This window comes from Pelobates fuscus, chromosome 4 (assembly GCF_036172605.1).
Source record: "Pelobates fuscus isolate aPelFus1 chromosome 4, aPelFus1.pri, whole genome shotgun sequence".
Classification (NCBI taxonomy): Eukaryota; Metazoa; Chordata; class Amphibia; order Anura; family Pelobatidae; genus Pelobates; species Pelobates fuscus.
Genome location: NC_086320.1, coordinates 287599370 through 287612491, shown reverse-complemented (window position 1 = coordinate 287612491; position 13122 = coordinate 287599370). Strand labels below are relative to the sequence as shown.

At 41.9% G+C, this 13122-nt stretch overlaps 1 protein-coding gene across 2 annotated transcripts in view; it reads left to right on the top strand.

Moving 5' to 3' along the window:
• Nucleotides 1-2912, top strand: part of LOC134608926 (collagen alpha-6(VI) chain-like) — a 188828-nt gene extending 185916 nt beyond the window's left edge. For both annotated transcript variants that reach the window (XM_063452178.1, XM_063452177.1), the window contains one exon: nt 2484-2912. In XM_063452178.1, the coding sequence (XP_063308248.1) occupies nt 2484-2653 (170 nt within the window). In that variant the 3' untranslated portion in view covers nt 2654-2912. The remainder of the gene's footprint in view (nt 1-2483) is intronic.
• The last annotated feature ends 10210 nt before the right edge of the window (nt 2913-13122 follow it).

Sequence of the window (13122 nt, the reverse complement as noted above, 5' to 3'; positions counted from 1 at the left end):
CTGAACTTCCACTGAAAATTAGAAAGTCACGATTCATTCTTCCACAATCAGACGATTCTCTTGCTGTCTTGTCCAACGCTATTGCCCACACTGCATTTGCAGCCATTCAAAGATGACCAATTCCATAAAATATGTACGTAGTAGCCAGCAGTGAATCAGAACCTACCCTCATTTAATCATAACTTCAGCCCTCTTCGCAGTCTGTGCTGGCAAACACCACTCAACCCATGCAAAATGTGTATTAGCTCGGTCCTCCACTCTCACAATCACATAATTATTCAGATATTGACTAGGCTGGCAGCAACAGCGATTTTACCTTGTCTGTACACACTTATCAAGCTTTTACAATATAACAACTGTTGCCTTCTCTCATTCAACTTTGCGTATTCTCCCACACACACCCCAAATCTGCCAAACATCCTCTCTAAACCCAAACATTCCATGGCTTGACTTTGGATTGGCTCATCTATGACCCCTGGTATATTGCTGGCACATGCAGCACTCACTACCAACGCCTTCAGTTAAATACTGGAGTTCCGGACTTTTGTACTTTCCCTTCAGCATATCTAATTGTTAATCCGTACTCAATAGACTCCATCGTGGCGTTTTCATCCTTTTGCCACCTCAACCTTAAATTAGCTCACTACACCATAAAACTACTTGGATACAACATTTTCAGATCATTCTTTAAGTATAGGCGCTGCTTCTGCCGTCTCTAGTGGAATATCTCAGTACTCATCATTGATGACTGGGATGGGGGTGATCATCTGCATACACAAATGCATCCCTCAACTGGAGAGGGAATTGAACCAGGCATTTAAAGTATTGGTTTCATAATATCAACACATATGAAAGTATTAAACTGTTAAACTTTTTGCCCTCTTTTCAGAGGCCTGTGCGAACGTCGGTTCGGCACACCTCAATCGACTTACACCACCATTACTTAACTCGGCTTATTGACCCTGACCACAAAAGGGCAGGCTGAGCATGTAGTCAGAGCCTAAAGTTGTGGGAAGGGTTACCCAGCCTTTAACCCCTTAAGGACCAAACTTCTGGAATAAAATGGAATCATGACGTGTCAGACATGTCATGTGTCCTTAAGGGGTTAAATAAACAGATCTCCCCTGCCTTTGGGCTGATTCGTCCTGGTTCAATCCAAACACCACTCCCTTTATCAAGCCATTCAATTTTGGTGGACCCTCGGCTTATTGTCCCTGACCACAAATATAACACAAGTACACAAATATAATGGAATTTAACGTTAGCTGCATAAAAAAATCTACATTTTACATATAGTTACAATATAATTTCAATCCCCCCTCTCCCCCCCACCAGTAAAAGCAATTAGTTGTTTTTGAAGGTAGTATGATTCTATGAGATCTGAATGCCTGGTACTGTGAATACAATGGACACAGGGCCTTGTCTCTCTTCTGAATAAATAGAGTTAAGAAAATAAAAATTGTGTCTGTCGTTTACATTCTGCCAGCAAGATGGAGCCACGATTGCTAAACTGTGACTAACAGAATAGCATTAACTTCAACCACAAAAACACTTTCTCAATTCCTCCAGTACAATTCCTGATAAATCTTGAAAGATTAAAAACAGAGGTTCACTTATTTCTAAAACGGTTCCTGACGGTACATACCGTCTGGCCCTGAAGCTTTGTTTATATTGAGTGATCCAATCAAAGTTATTCTGCAAGTTTTTTTTGCAGCAACCATTTGCATATCTCTAGCCATAGGTTATTCCTTAATAAATATGAAAGAAAAAATTGTTATTTAAAATGTCTGCCTTTTCCTGGTCTTTATTAACTAACACCCCCAACCTGGTTTTCAGTGTACCTACACTTTTATTTTTTTATTTTTTTTATGTACTAAAAAAAATGCTTTGGGGTTGGTTTTACTCAATTGGACTATCGCTTCCTCATTTTGTCATTTAGCAAATCTAATCTCCTTTTTGCATGCATTCAAAAGCATTTGCAAGTAAAAACAAGCTTGCAGACACATTTATATATCCACCTATATAATACATGAACACAAAAAATACTTTACATTTTTATTTTGTATTATTATTATTATTATTATTATTATTATTATTATTATTTTTGGAGCAAAAGATAATGAGAAGCATAGGAGGAGGGGTTGTATGAGGATTAATGTTGGGGTTGGCATTAATGGTAGTGCTAGAGTAAAGGTTAGTTTTAGTGATAATGGTAGGACTAGAGATAGGGTTAGTGGTAGATATAGGGTTAGTGGTAGGTCTAGAGTTAGGGTTAGTAGTAAGGCTAAGGTCAGTGGTATGGGCTAAAGTAAGGGTTAGGACTAGTATTAGGAATAAAGCTAGTGTAAGAATAATAGGACTTGCTTTCTGTGTTCTTTTGGTTATTGTGCCTTTTAAGAATAACATTACTTTGCTATGTCACCATGCGAATCATAATGCACATTTCCCCAATGCCTTTAATTGTTAAATTGCTTCATTTTCAGATATCTGTACTTTGAGACAAGAGGAAGGAGACTGCCAAAACTACAAATTGAAGTGGTGGTATGACTCAGACCTGAAAGAGTGTATACAGTTCTGGTATGGCGGCTGTAATGGAAACAAGAATCGCTTTGAAACTAAGGAGCAGTGTGAAATTCTGTGCTCTTCATCCTAAATATTAATGATGTGCAATTAGTGCACATGATGGAGTTTTTACCATATGTTCTGTCAAAAAGAAAAACAGGACAGGAGAGCTTTCATAGGAGGAAGAAACCCTGCCCTCACTTAAGTCTCTGCTCCTTGATTGACCCACTTGGCTTCCATAGCAACATTAACAAATAAAAGATCTGTTAAAACATGACTTGTAATAGTAATTAAACAGGAAGGTGCTTGCCTACAGGTGTCACTTAATTAAAATATAATATTTAATACATTTGTTTAAAAACTTGCCGTTGAAAATCAGCAAATAAACCGAAAATTATTATTAACCCCTTAAGGACCAAACTTCTGGAATAAAACGGAATCATGACATGTCACACATGCCATGTGTCCTTAAGGGGTTAAATTCTAAAACTATTAATAGTATAGAACAAAATACAAAAAAAAACAAATGTATAAAAAAAAAAATAGGAAAAGGACTAATATAAAATAATCCGAATTATTTCTGAGATTACAGTCCAAGTGTAAGCAATTAGTAGTGTAGATTTAGAAATGCCAGTGAAAATGAAACTGGCAATACTAAGAGACACAAGGTATCAATAGAGTATATATAACCACTAACTATAGTTTAGTATACTATTGTATCAGTTTCCATTGAAGGGAACTATCAGTGTAACTGTGTTTAGGTTATAAACTCTATAAAAGAGGAACTCTGCCTAAAAATCGCTCTTGTCAGATACAAGAATTGAATTGTTCAATGCATGACTGTTTTCCCAAATAGTGCTGTTAACCGATCGTGCTGTGAATTGCTAAGCTGTGCCTTCAAGGGAACCTAATCTGTATAAGAAACTGTCTGCTAGTCTAAGGTCTAAGTCTAAGTCTAAGGTACTGTCTGCCTATCTCTCTTGCAGAGGACATAATGTTCAAGATCTAATGAAAAAAACAAATGTCTTAACGTAATCGTTATAGAGTATAGTGCAGAGCAGAGCCCCGACGTGCGTTTCGCCGGTAAGACGGCTCTTCCCCCCTTGCTTACACTTGGACTCATGCTGTAATCTCTGAAATAATTCGGATTATTCTATATTAGTCCTTTTTCCATTTTCTTTATACATTCGTTTTTTTTGTCTTTTAGAATTTAATAATAATTTTTGGTTTATATGCTGATTTTCAACGGCAAGCTTTTAAACAAATTTATTAAATGTTATGTTTTAATGAATTGACACCTGTAGGCAAGCACCTTCCTATTTAATTACTTCATACCTAGGGTTACCCCTTTTCTCTTGCCACAGCTTTCGTGACACTCTGAGTTCCTATTCCTTTCCACATCAAAATGACTTGTAATAGAACTTTCACTATCCTGTAATATTTTGTTCAACTCTGTACGTTGACCTCCTCCTTTGGAACATTGCACTTAAAAATGCTCTGACTCAAATAATTTAGACCACTGGCCAGAGTTTATTTTTTTTTTTTTTATATTAAGTGCAATCTGTATTCTGGTAAAATGACCGCATAAACCAATGCAAGGAGATTTGCCCTTAATATTTTTTTTTTTTTTTTTTACCAAGAATCCATTCTGTAACACCTCTCCTTGCATTATTTTAAACAATCAATTTTTGTGAATGCTGGAGTGGAATAGCAGCCATACTAATTTAATTTGGGATGTATGTGCACCAGATTTGTTTAGTACCCAGTGATGCTCAATTAGTTGAAAAGTTATTTACTTAAAGGGACACTCCAGGCACCCAGACCACTTCTGCCCATTGGAGTGGTCTGGGTGCCAACTCCCACTACTCTTAACCCTGCAACAGTAATTATTGCAGTTTTTTATAAACTGTAATAATTACCTTGCAGGGTTAACTCCACCTCTAGTGGCTGTCTTCTAGACAGCCACTAGAGGGAGCTTCCTGATTTCTAGCAAGGATTTGTGAGGACCTCCAGCGTCGCTCATTTCCCCATAGGAAAGCATTGAAATTTGTTTTCAATGCTTTCCTACGGGGAGACCTAATGAGCATGCGCATTATGTCTCCTCGGCCGGTGGGCGGGATCAGTCTCTCCCACCGGCCGACGGAATCAGAAGGAGGAGCGGCGCGGAGGAGGAGACAGCGACAAGGGACATTGTCGCTGCCTCAAGTAAGTGACTGAAGGGGTTTTCAGTAACCGGGGATTGGGGGGTGGGAGGGAGAGGGACCCTCCAGTGCCAGGAAAACGGATTGTTTTCCTGGCACTGGAGTTTCCCTTGAAATGATAATTGTTGGAAATTCAAAGTGAATTTCAAACAGTGTTGGGGCTTTCATTATAATGGTACAGGGTGAGCATCTAATGTCCCTACTGGCCTTCACCCATGAGTGACTTTTGGGGCCCCTATTAATAATAACCGGTGCGGTCTGCACACATGGGCGGTGGGTACAGGCAATAAGTAATTATAAAATATGGGTCAAGGGGGTTGAAATCAAGTAAAATGGCTGTCCCATCAGCATATGTATAAGTAATGCTGTTATAACATTCTCTACAAAAAAAGAATAAATAGAAAATGTACTAGCCATTTAGCCATTTACTTGCTTCAGCATTATTATTTGGGGCGTAACTGAATATTTAATGGCTTCTCTTTTAAATATTCTTTTGTGATATATTAATAAATGTATTGATTTTTAATACATTGTAAGAACATTTTAATAGGGTATACACTTGTTTCTTCCCAGCCCAGGATTCTTAAAGCTCTACCCATCTAGTCATTATTAAATCGGTATAAATTAAATGTACAGCATTGGCCAAAAATAATAAATTAAAATGTTTCTCTCACTGGCATAAAAGGTCTAGTACCAGTCACTTCTCACTTGCTGATTACAGCAGTGTTGTGTGTCTTGTGTTTACTGCGCGCGCACGAGGTCATGAAATGATGGACAGTAAGTTAAAGTTTACCACAAAAAAACTGGGCATTTATTTACAAAACAGTAACTTGTAGTGAATAGTTGAAAAAACAACCAACATTTAAAACTAAATAGCCATTTTTGAAAAATTTGGAAACTGAATTAATTTAAAGATCTTTTTTTTTTTCAAATTTAGACATTTTTGCTCAAACTTAGCAAGTTGGTTGACAATTTACCTAAGCTCACTGTTTAGCAGATAAACACTCTAAGCTACTTGTCATTTTAAATTACAATTTAGACACTTTTGAAGGAAAAGTATGACACTTTAATGAACATTTTTTTAATGCAGTCAGAAAGAAAACAAACACTTGATTAATTGTTGCGTCATAAACTGCACTTTTCTTGAGCCACAAAAGAATACCTCAACAGAATTGTTCATTAAAACAAATACACAAAACAGTATTTTCTGACATAACCACATAAGGAATCAGTAACTTTTGTACTAGTGTTCTGATTAATTTGGTTGAAATGGTGCTCAAATAAAATGGCAAGTTAATGCTTGTTATAAGTAGAAAAAAATGCAATTTGTTTTTGTATTTTCTGTTCATTTCATGCTGGTGTAAATAAAATCATTCATTGTAAGTATTTTGGTGTTGGTGTCTTGGAAAACATTTTGGATGATTGAGATATTAGTTGGCCTGAGTACACAATAGTCAATATTTATAGCCACACTGTTTTCCAAGAAAAGAATGGAGAACGTTGAGAAACATCATTATGCTCAGCAGAGAAACATGTTTATATAAAACATCTAAATTCATTACATTAATGTGGAATCTACCTTATATACATTGTGCTTAGTAACAAGTCTACAAGGGTATAAACTCCTCTACACAAGTCTGCAATCGTCTGTAGTCATGCTGGTACTGGCTTGGATACTTACCTGTCCTTCTGTGAATATATCAATACATCCTTTCTTCCACCCTAACTCAAAAATGACACATTGATAGTTCCTTACATGACCACCTTCCTAAACTCAATGCTTTTTCCACAAGGAGCATGCATTACTTTGAGTTAATTGACTCATTCAAACGCTTTAGCTTTTAGCTATTTTTTTTTAGCTAGTTATCACTCCTCCATGGTCAGCTGCTCTACTTTACCCAGAGATGTAATAAACAACTTTTTCTCTCACTGAAGGGATTCTTGGTTATATTCCATTCCCACTCTAGTGTGCCACTACAGAAGGCCAAATATAAACTAGTATCTGGAACAGCTGTTTTTCTCTGGTATACGTACCTGGGGGTAGAAATCAATTCCTCCAGGGGTACATGCAAAGAAAATCGGTAATGGTTGAGGAAGCCCATCGGGTGCCCTGCTCATGCACTTAGGGCCAGCTGATGGGCATGTTGCATCAGGACCCGGTCCTGCGCTGCAGCACTTTAAAAGTGTGACTGTGCTCCTGTAAGGACCACAGTGCTGGGAAGGGAGAAGCTATCACTTCCTCACAGCTAATACCGAGCTTGCTCTGAAAAAATAGAGAGAAGAGGTGCAGACCAGTAGTGGAGGCCCCTCTCTCCTAACAATCCCAGCCAGCAGAAGCCACCTGCATCTAAAAGATAGGAAACTGTAAAATGGCTAAAATTTTGACCTGTATGTGCGTCCTTGTGTGTTTTGTGTGTCTGTATTATGTGTCATTCTTTGTGTCTGTTTCTGTATGTGTGTCTTTCTGTGTCTGTATCTGTATGCGTAAGTGTGTATCTGTATGTCTGTGTCATTGTTTGTATCTGTGCATCAGTATGTGTGTCAGTGTGCATATCTGTGTAAAAAAGTGTGTCTGTGTATCTCCATGTGTGTCAGTATTTGCTTCTGTGAATTTGCATGTGTTTCAGTGTGTTGTATCTGTTTATTTGCATTTGTGTATGCATATTTATGTATCTGTGCATCTGTATGTGTGGCAGTGTGTGTATCTGTGTATCTAGATATGTGGCAGTGTTTGCTTCTGTGTATCTGCATGTGTGTCAGTATTTGCTTCTGTGAATTTGCATGTGTTTCAGTGTGTTGTATCTGTTTATTTGCATTTGTGTATGCATATTTATGTATCTGTGCATCTGTATGTGTGGCAGTGTGTGTATCTGTGTATCTAGATGTGGGGCAGTGTTTGCTTCTGTGTATCTGCATGTGTTTCAGTGTGTGCATTTGTGTATCTATATGTGTGTCAGTGTTTCTGTCTGTAACGGACACCTTCCGTTGACGGATGCTCCTAGTGCTTCCTGACGACTCCAAGCACTGCAGCAGACACCACAACCACCGCAGACTCCACAACCGCCGTAGCTTAACTGGAGTCTCGCCGTCTTCCTTCCACCCTGTATGAACCTCCAGCATCCAGGACCGTGTGGGGAAGACCTCTCCTCCAAGGAGACCGTAACAGGAGCAAGCTCTCAAAAGAGCTAAGTGATTAAAGCTCAAGGGAGTATGCAGAGCATAGCAATCCCCAGTGTGAATATAGCTGTCCCCTCCAATCACGAGACAAGACTACGTGTTGAGGGTCAAGAAGAACTCTGGTTTAATGGCACACACTCTGCTTTTATGAAATTCTCCCCTGCAAGGGAGACGCCCACAGACAATTATACATTACCCAATCACACAATGGTTACATCCCACAGATTCCCTCCCCTTAGCCTGAGAAGTAACCCAATTATCCATACAGTTTAAATATACTTTTTACCCAACTTTCATAACTCTAAAACCATTCATCCAATATTAATAAAAGTTACATATTAGTAATCAGCACATTCCAAATACAAACATACCCAAAAATCATTTGAATCCGTTCAGCCGTTCGGGAGATAGGTATAAGTCACTTTTGACCGACCGCAAGCACATTTTCATGCCCAAAACAGTTCCATGGATTTGGGCTGTGCGGTCGGTCTATTTTACACCGAGAAAATGACTAAGTCCCATTCGAACGAGCGTTCGAATATTCGAACGGGACTTAGTCTCCAGCAGCGGTGTCGAAGAAGATACGGGTCAACGGTGTTCGTGCAATTGGGTAGCCGAAAACAGTTCCATAGATTTGGACATTTGAAACATTTGTGTCAATGTTTGTATCTGTGGGTCTGTGAATTTGCACGCGTGGCAGTCTATATCTGTGTATCTGCATGTGTGGAAATGTGTGCATCTGTATATGTGTCAGTGTTTATATGGGTCTGTGTGTGTCTGGATATCTATGTATGTAATTTTTTGTATCTGTGTCAGTGTCAGGATCACAGTTTAGTGGACAAAGCCCAATATGCAGATAGGTGCTGAAGGTAATGGACCAAGTTCGCAGTACCAAAGGATCAGACAAAGATAGTAGTCTGGGAAGCCAACAGTCAGGACAGGCGGCACAGGTTCAGAAGTGATGATACAGGCAAGGATCAAAATCAGAATTGGGATACAACAGGACAGTCTCCGAAGGTCTTTACACAATCAGGAGCACAGTACAACTGAGTGAAGAGTGAAGGGTGTGTATGACTTAAATAGGGAAAGTAGGTGGTCTTGTTAATTAAGGTTCCACCCTGGTCTCGACCTCCTGTACCTTTAAAAGGCTCTGTGTCTGCGTGCATACCCTTAGAGTCTCCCGAAGTTCTACCTTCTGTGTGGTCTCACATGGAAGCAGCGGCATTCTCACTAACAGACTTCTGTTCCTGCTGTGTTTGGGAGCCGGCGTCCATACGAATGGAGTTCTGTCTGCAGTATAGGTGAGTGGCATTTGCACGAACAGAGGTGGCGTTCGCACGAACAGAGGTGGCGTTCATACGCATGGAGTTCTGTCTTCTGTATCGGGTAAGTGGTGTTCGCATTGAACAGAGGTGCCGTTCGCATGGACGTGAGCAGTCTGTGTGGGTAGTTAAGCCGACCGCGCTGCCTGGGGGGTAGCGCTCCAACACAGCGTTCTCGTGGAGTGAGAGAGACATGCGGCATGGGAGCGTGTGGTAGGTGAGTGTGGGAGTGAGGTCCTGATAGTATTCCCCATCTAGGGAGTCGCCTCCAGAGACTACCAGGACCAGGACGAGAAAGGTGTTGGAGATGGAACCTTTGGAGAAGGCGAGGAGCATTGACGTTATCTACAGGTTCCCAAGATCTCTCTTCTAGACCGTATTCCTTCCAATGTATCAGGTATTCAAGATTCCCTCTTCGAATGTAGAAGTCAAGGATGCCCTGTACTTCATATTCGGGTTCCCCTGCGACAATTACGGGAGCTGGAGAAGGGATGACCTGATCTGGGAAGATATTTTCCTTAAAAGGTTAAAAGGATGGAAACGGTAGTGAGGAGGTAGATTGAACTACAATGGGAGAGATTTTGGACCCAATGTATTTTGGGCCCAACTTCTTTGAAGGACTGGGTAATTTTAGGTATCGGGTGGATAACCAAACGGGTTGATCAACTTGGTATGAATGTTCTTCTGTCACGGTCTGCATATGGTTTATAAAGGCGTTGACTATCTTGCAGTGTTTTTTGAGCACAAAGAAATCCTTGTGTTAGCTGATTGACGTGAGTGGAGGCATCTGGAACAGTGGAAGAAATAGACAGTCCTGGTAGGGGTGTGGGTTTGTAATCCGTAAGTGGCATTCACATGAACAGAGGTGCCATTCGCATGGACATGAGCAGTTGGCGTGGGTGGTTGTGCCGACCACGCTGCCTGGGGGGGTTGTGCTCCGACACAGCGTCCTCATAGAGTGAGAGAGAGAGATGTGGCGTGGGAGGTAGGTGAGTGTGGGAGCGAGGTTCTGATAGTCAGGGTGTATCTGTATGCAGGTGTGTCTGTATGTGTGTCAGTGTGTGTATATGTATGTCAGTGTACCTGTGTGTGTCATTGTAGCTGTACATCTGTGTGTATGTGTATGTGTGTCAGAGTAGTATATGTGTGTCTGTGTATCTGCATTCGTGGCAGTGTTTGCATCTGTGTGTCTGTGTATTTGCATATTTGCATGTATAGTATCTATATGTGTGTCAGTGTTTGACACATACAGATACACAGATACGCAGAAATAAATACTGACACACATATAGATGCAGATACACACCAACAAATATGCAGATACAAAGACACACACACTTGACACACATGCAGATACACAGACACACACTGACACACATGTAGATATGCACACACACACAGATACAGACACTAACACACGTGCAGATACTCAGACACACATAAGCAAACTAACACATCAAGATACTCAGATACATACACTGACACATGTAAATACACATACACACAGATACATACACTGACAAACATGCAGATACACAGATACACAGATACACACACTGCCACGCTTGCGATGCACAGACACACAGATACAAACAGTGCCACACATGCAAATACACAGACATACAGATACACACTGACACACATGCAGATACAGACACACACATTGACACACAGGCAGATGCACAGACACACAGATGCAAGAGAAGTAGAGATGTCGCGAACATAACATTTTCCGTTCGCGAATGGCGAACGCGAATTTCCGCAAATGTTCGCGAACGGGCGAACCGGGCGAACCGTCAAAGACTTCAATAGGCAGGCGAATTTTAAAACCCACAGGGACTATTTCTGGCCACAATAGTGATGCAAAAGTTGTTTCAAGGGGACTAACACCTGGACTGTGGCATGCCGGAGGGGGATCCATGGCAAAACTCCCATGGAAAATTACATAGTTGATGCAGAGTCTGGTTTCAATCCATAAAGGGCATAAATCACCTAACATTCCTAAATTGTTTGGAATAACGTGCTTTAAAACATCAGGTATGATGTTGTATCGATCAGGTAGTGTAAGGGTTACGCCCGCTTCACAGTGACAGACCAAACTCCCTGTTTAACGCACCGCAAACAACCGCAAACAGTCCATTTGCACAACCGCAAACTCCCCATTTGCACAAGATTGGATACCAAGCTAGCCATGTCCCGTTCCTTGTCCTCACTGATGTCATTGAAGGTCTCTTCCTCCACCCAGCCACGTACAACACCAAGGGTCCCCGAAAGGTGACAACAAGCCCCCTGGGACACCTGCTGTGTTTGGTCTTCCACCTCCTCAAAGCCACCTTCCTCCTCTGACTTCTCTTCTTCAGACTCCTCTCTCTGCATTTCCTCTCTCTGCGTTATTATGAGGTGTGTTAAGTAGTACTATTCCTATCAGTTTAATCCCTGTTACGTCCCCTATCAGGGGACGTGTATATGGCATCGATTTTAGGAACCGGGAGATGGAAAAAGATGATTGGTCGGTCCTCCTACTTCAAATTTGGGGCACTTCGCGTGTAATCTAATGTGCCACCAGATAGGAGTGTTGTGTTAAGTAGTACTATTCTTATCAGTTTAATCCCTGTTACGTCCCCTATCAGGGGACGTGTATATGGCATCGATTTTAGGAACCGGGAGTGGAAAAAGATGCTTGGTTGGTCCTCCTACTTCAAATTTGGGACACTGCACGTGTAATCTAATGTGCCACCAGATAGGAGTGGTGGCACTGGGCAAGTGGGCACAGTATACGCTGTGAGCCTGACACACACGCTGGCAGGCAGGCAACTGCAATTAGATTACACAAAAAAAAAAAAGCAGACTGATGTTCTAGCCCTAAAAAGGGCTTTTTGGGGTGCTGTCCTTACAGCAGAGATCAGATGAGTCATTCAGGACTGTAGTGGACACTGAATACACTAGCCTAGCTATTGATTTCCCTATTAAATCAGCAGCAGCTATACTGTCCCTCCTCTCACTAAGAATGCAGCTTCCGGGGGGCAGGGCCTAGCTGTCATGGAGGAAAGACGCACTTCATGTGAGCTCCCTCAATATCTCACTTTAAGCAGCTATCAACAAGCAAATTTCACCCCAGAAGGGGATGACCCAGCAATGTTGCTCCTACCTGACCGACCCGACATGCTTAATAGCGGTCAGCAACTCGACAGAGTCTTACTTACCTCCGCGTGGCAAGTGTGGCCTGGTGCTCACCGGGCGGGAGAGGCGGCCAATCTCCCGATCCTGGGATGCCCAGGAGCAGCTACTTCCCGGCAGGAGCTCCGTTACCCCCCCCCCTTGGACCGGTGGGGGTTATCCCGGTCCACCCCTGAGAGGCTGTCTGGAGCTAATGGACGCACCGAGCACAGCCGCCCAGGCTGACATACTCATCTGCGACTCTCCCAATATGGCGGCAGCCGCGTGTCCTTCTGGTACCAGCAAAGCATGGCAGGATATTGAGTCTAAGCTGGACAGACTCTTTAATCAATTTTGGAAGCAAATAACAAGCAGGAAGCCCCAACAAGCTCCACCACAGCCCCAACAAGCTCCACCACAGCTAAGCGAAGCAATCCCCATTAAAATCCACCAACGCAAAAGGCGTCGAAGACGGAACCGGAGGCACAAACAGAAATGCAGAGCCTGCCCCATATCAAGCACTCGCCTCCACCTTAAGCCACCACAATCCCGCACCGGACGTGAAGCACCACCGGGACAGATCCGACCACCCGACAAAACAAGCTTCCACCACCTCAAGCCACAAACCCGGCACTCAGCCATAGACTTGCCTTTGTTGTTCCAGGTATCAGGGACTCCCAGGGTCTGCACCTGGTGCCCAGAAG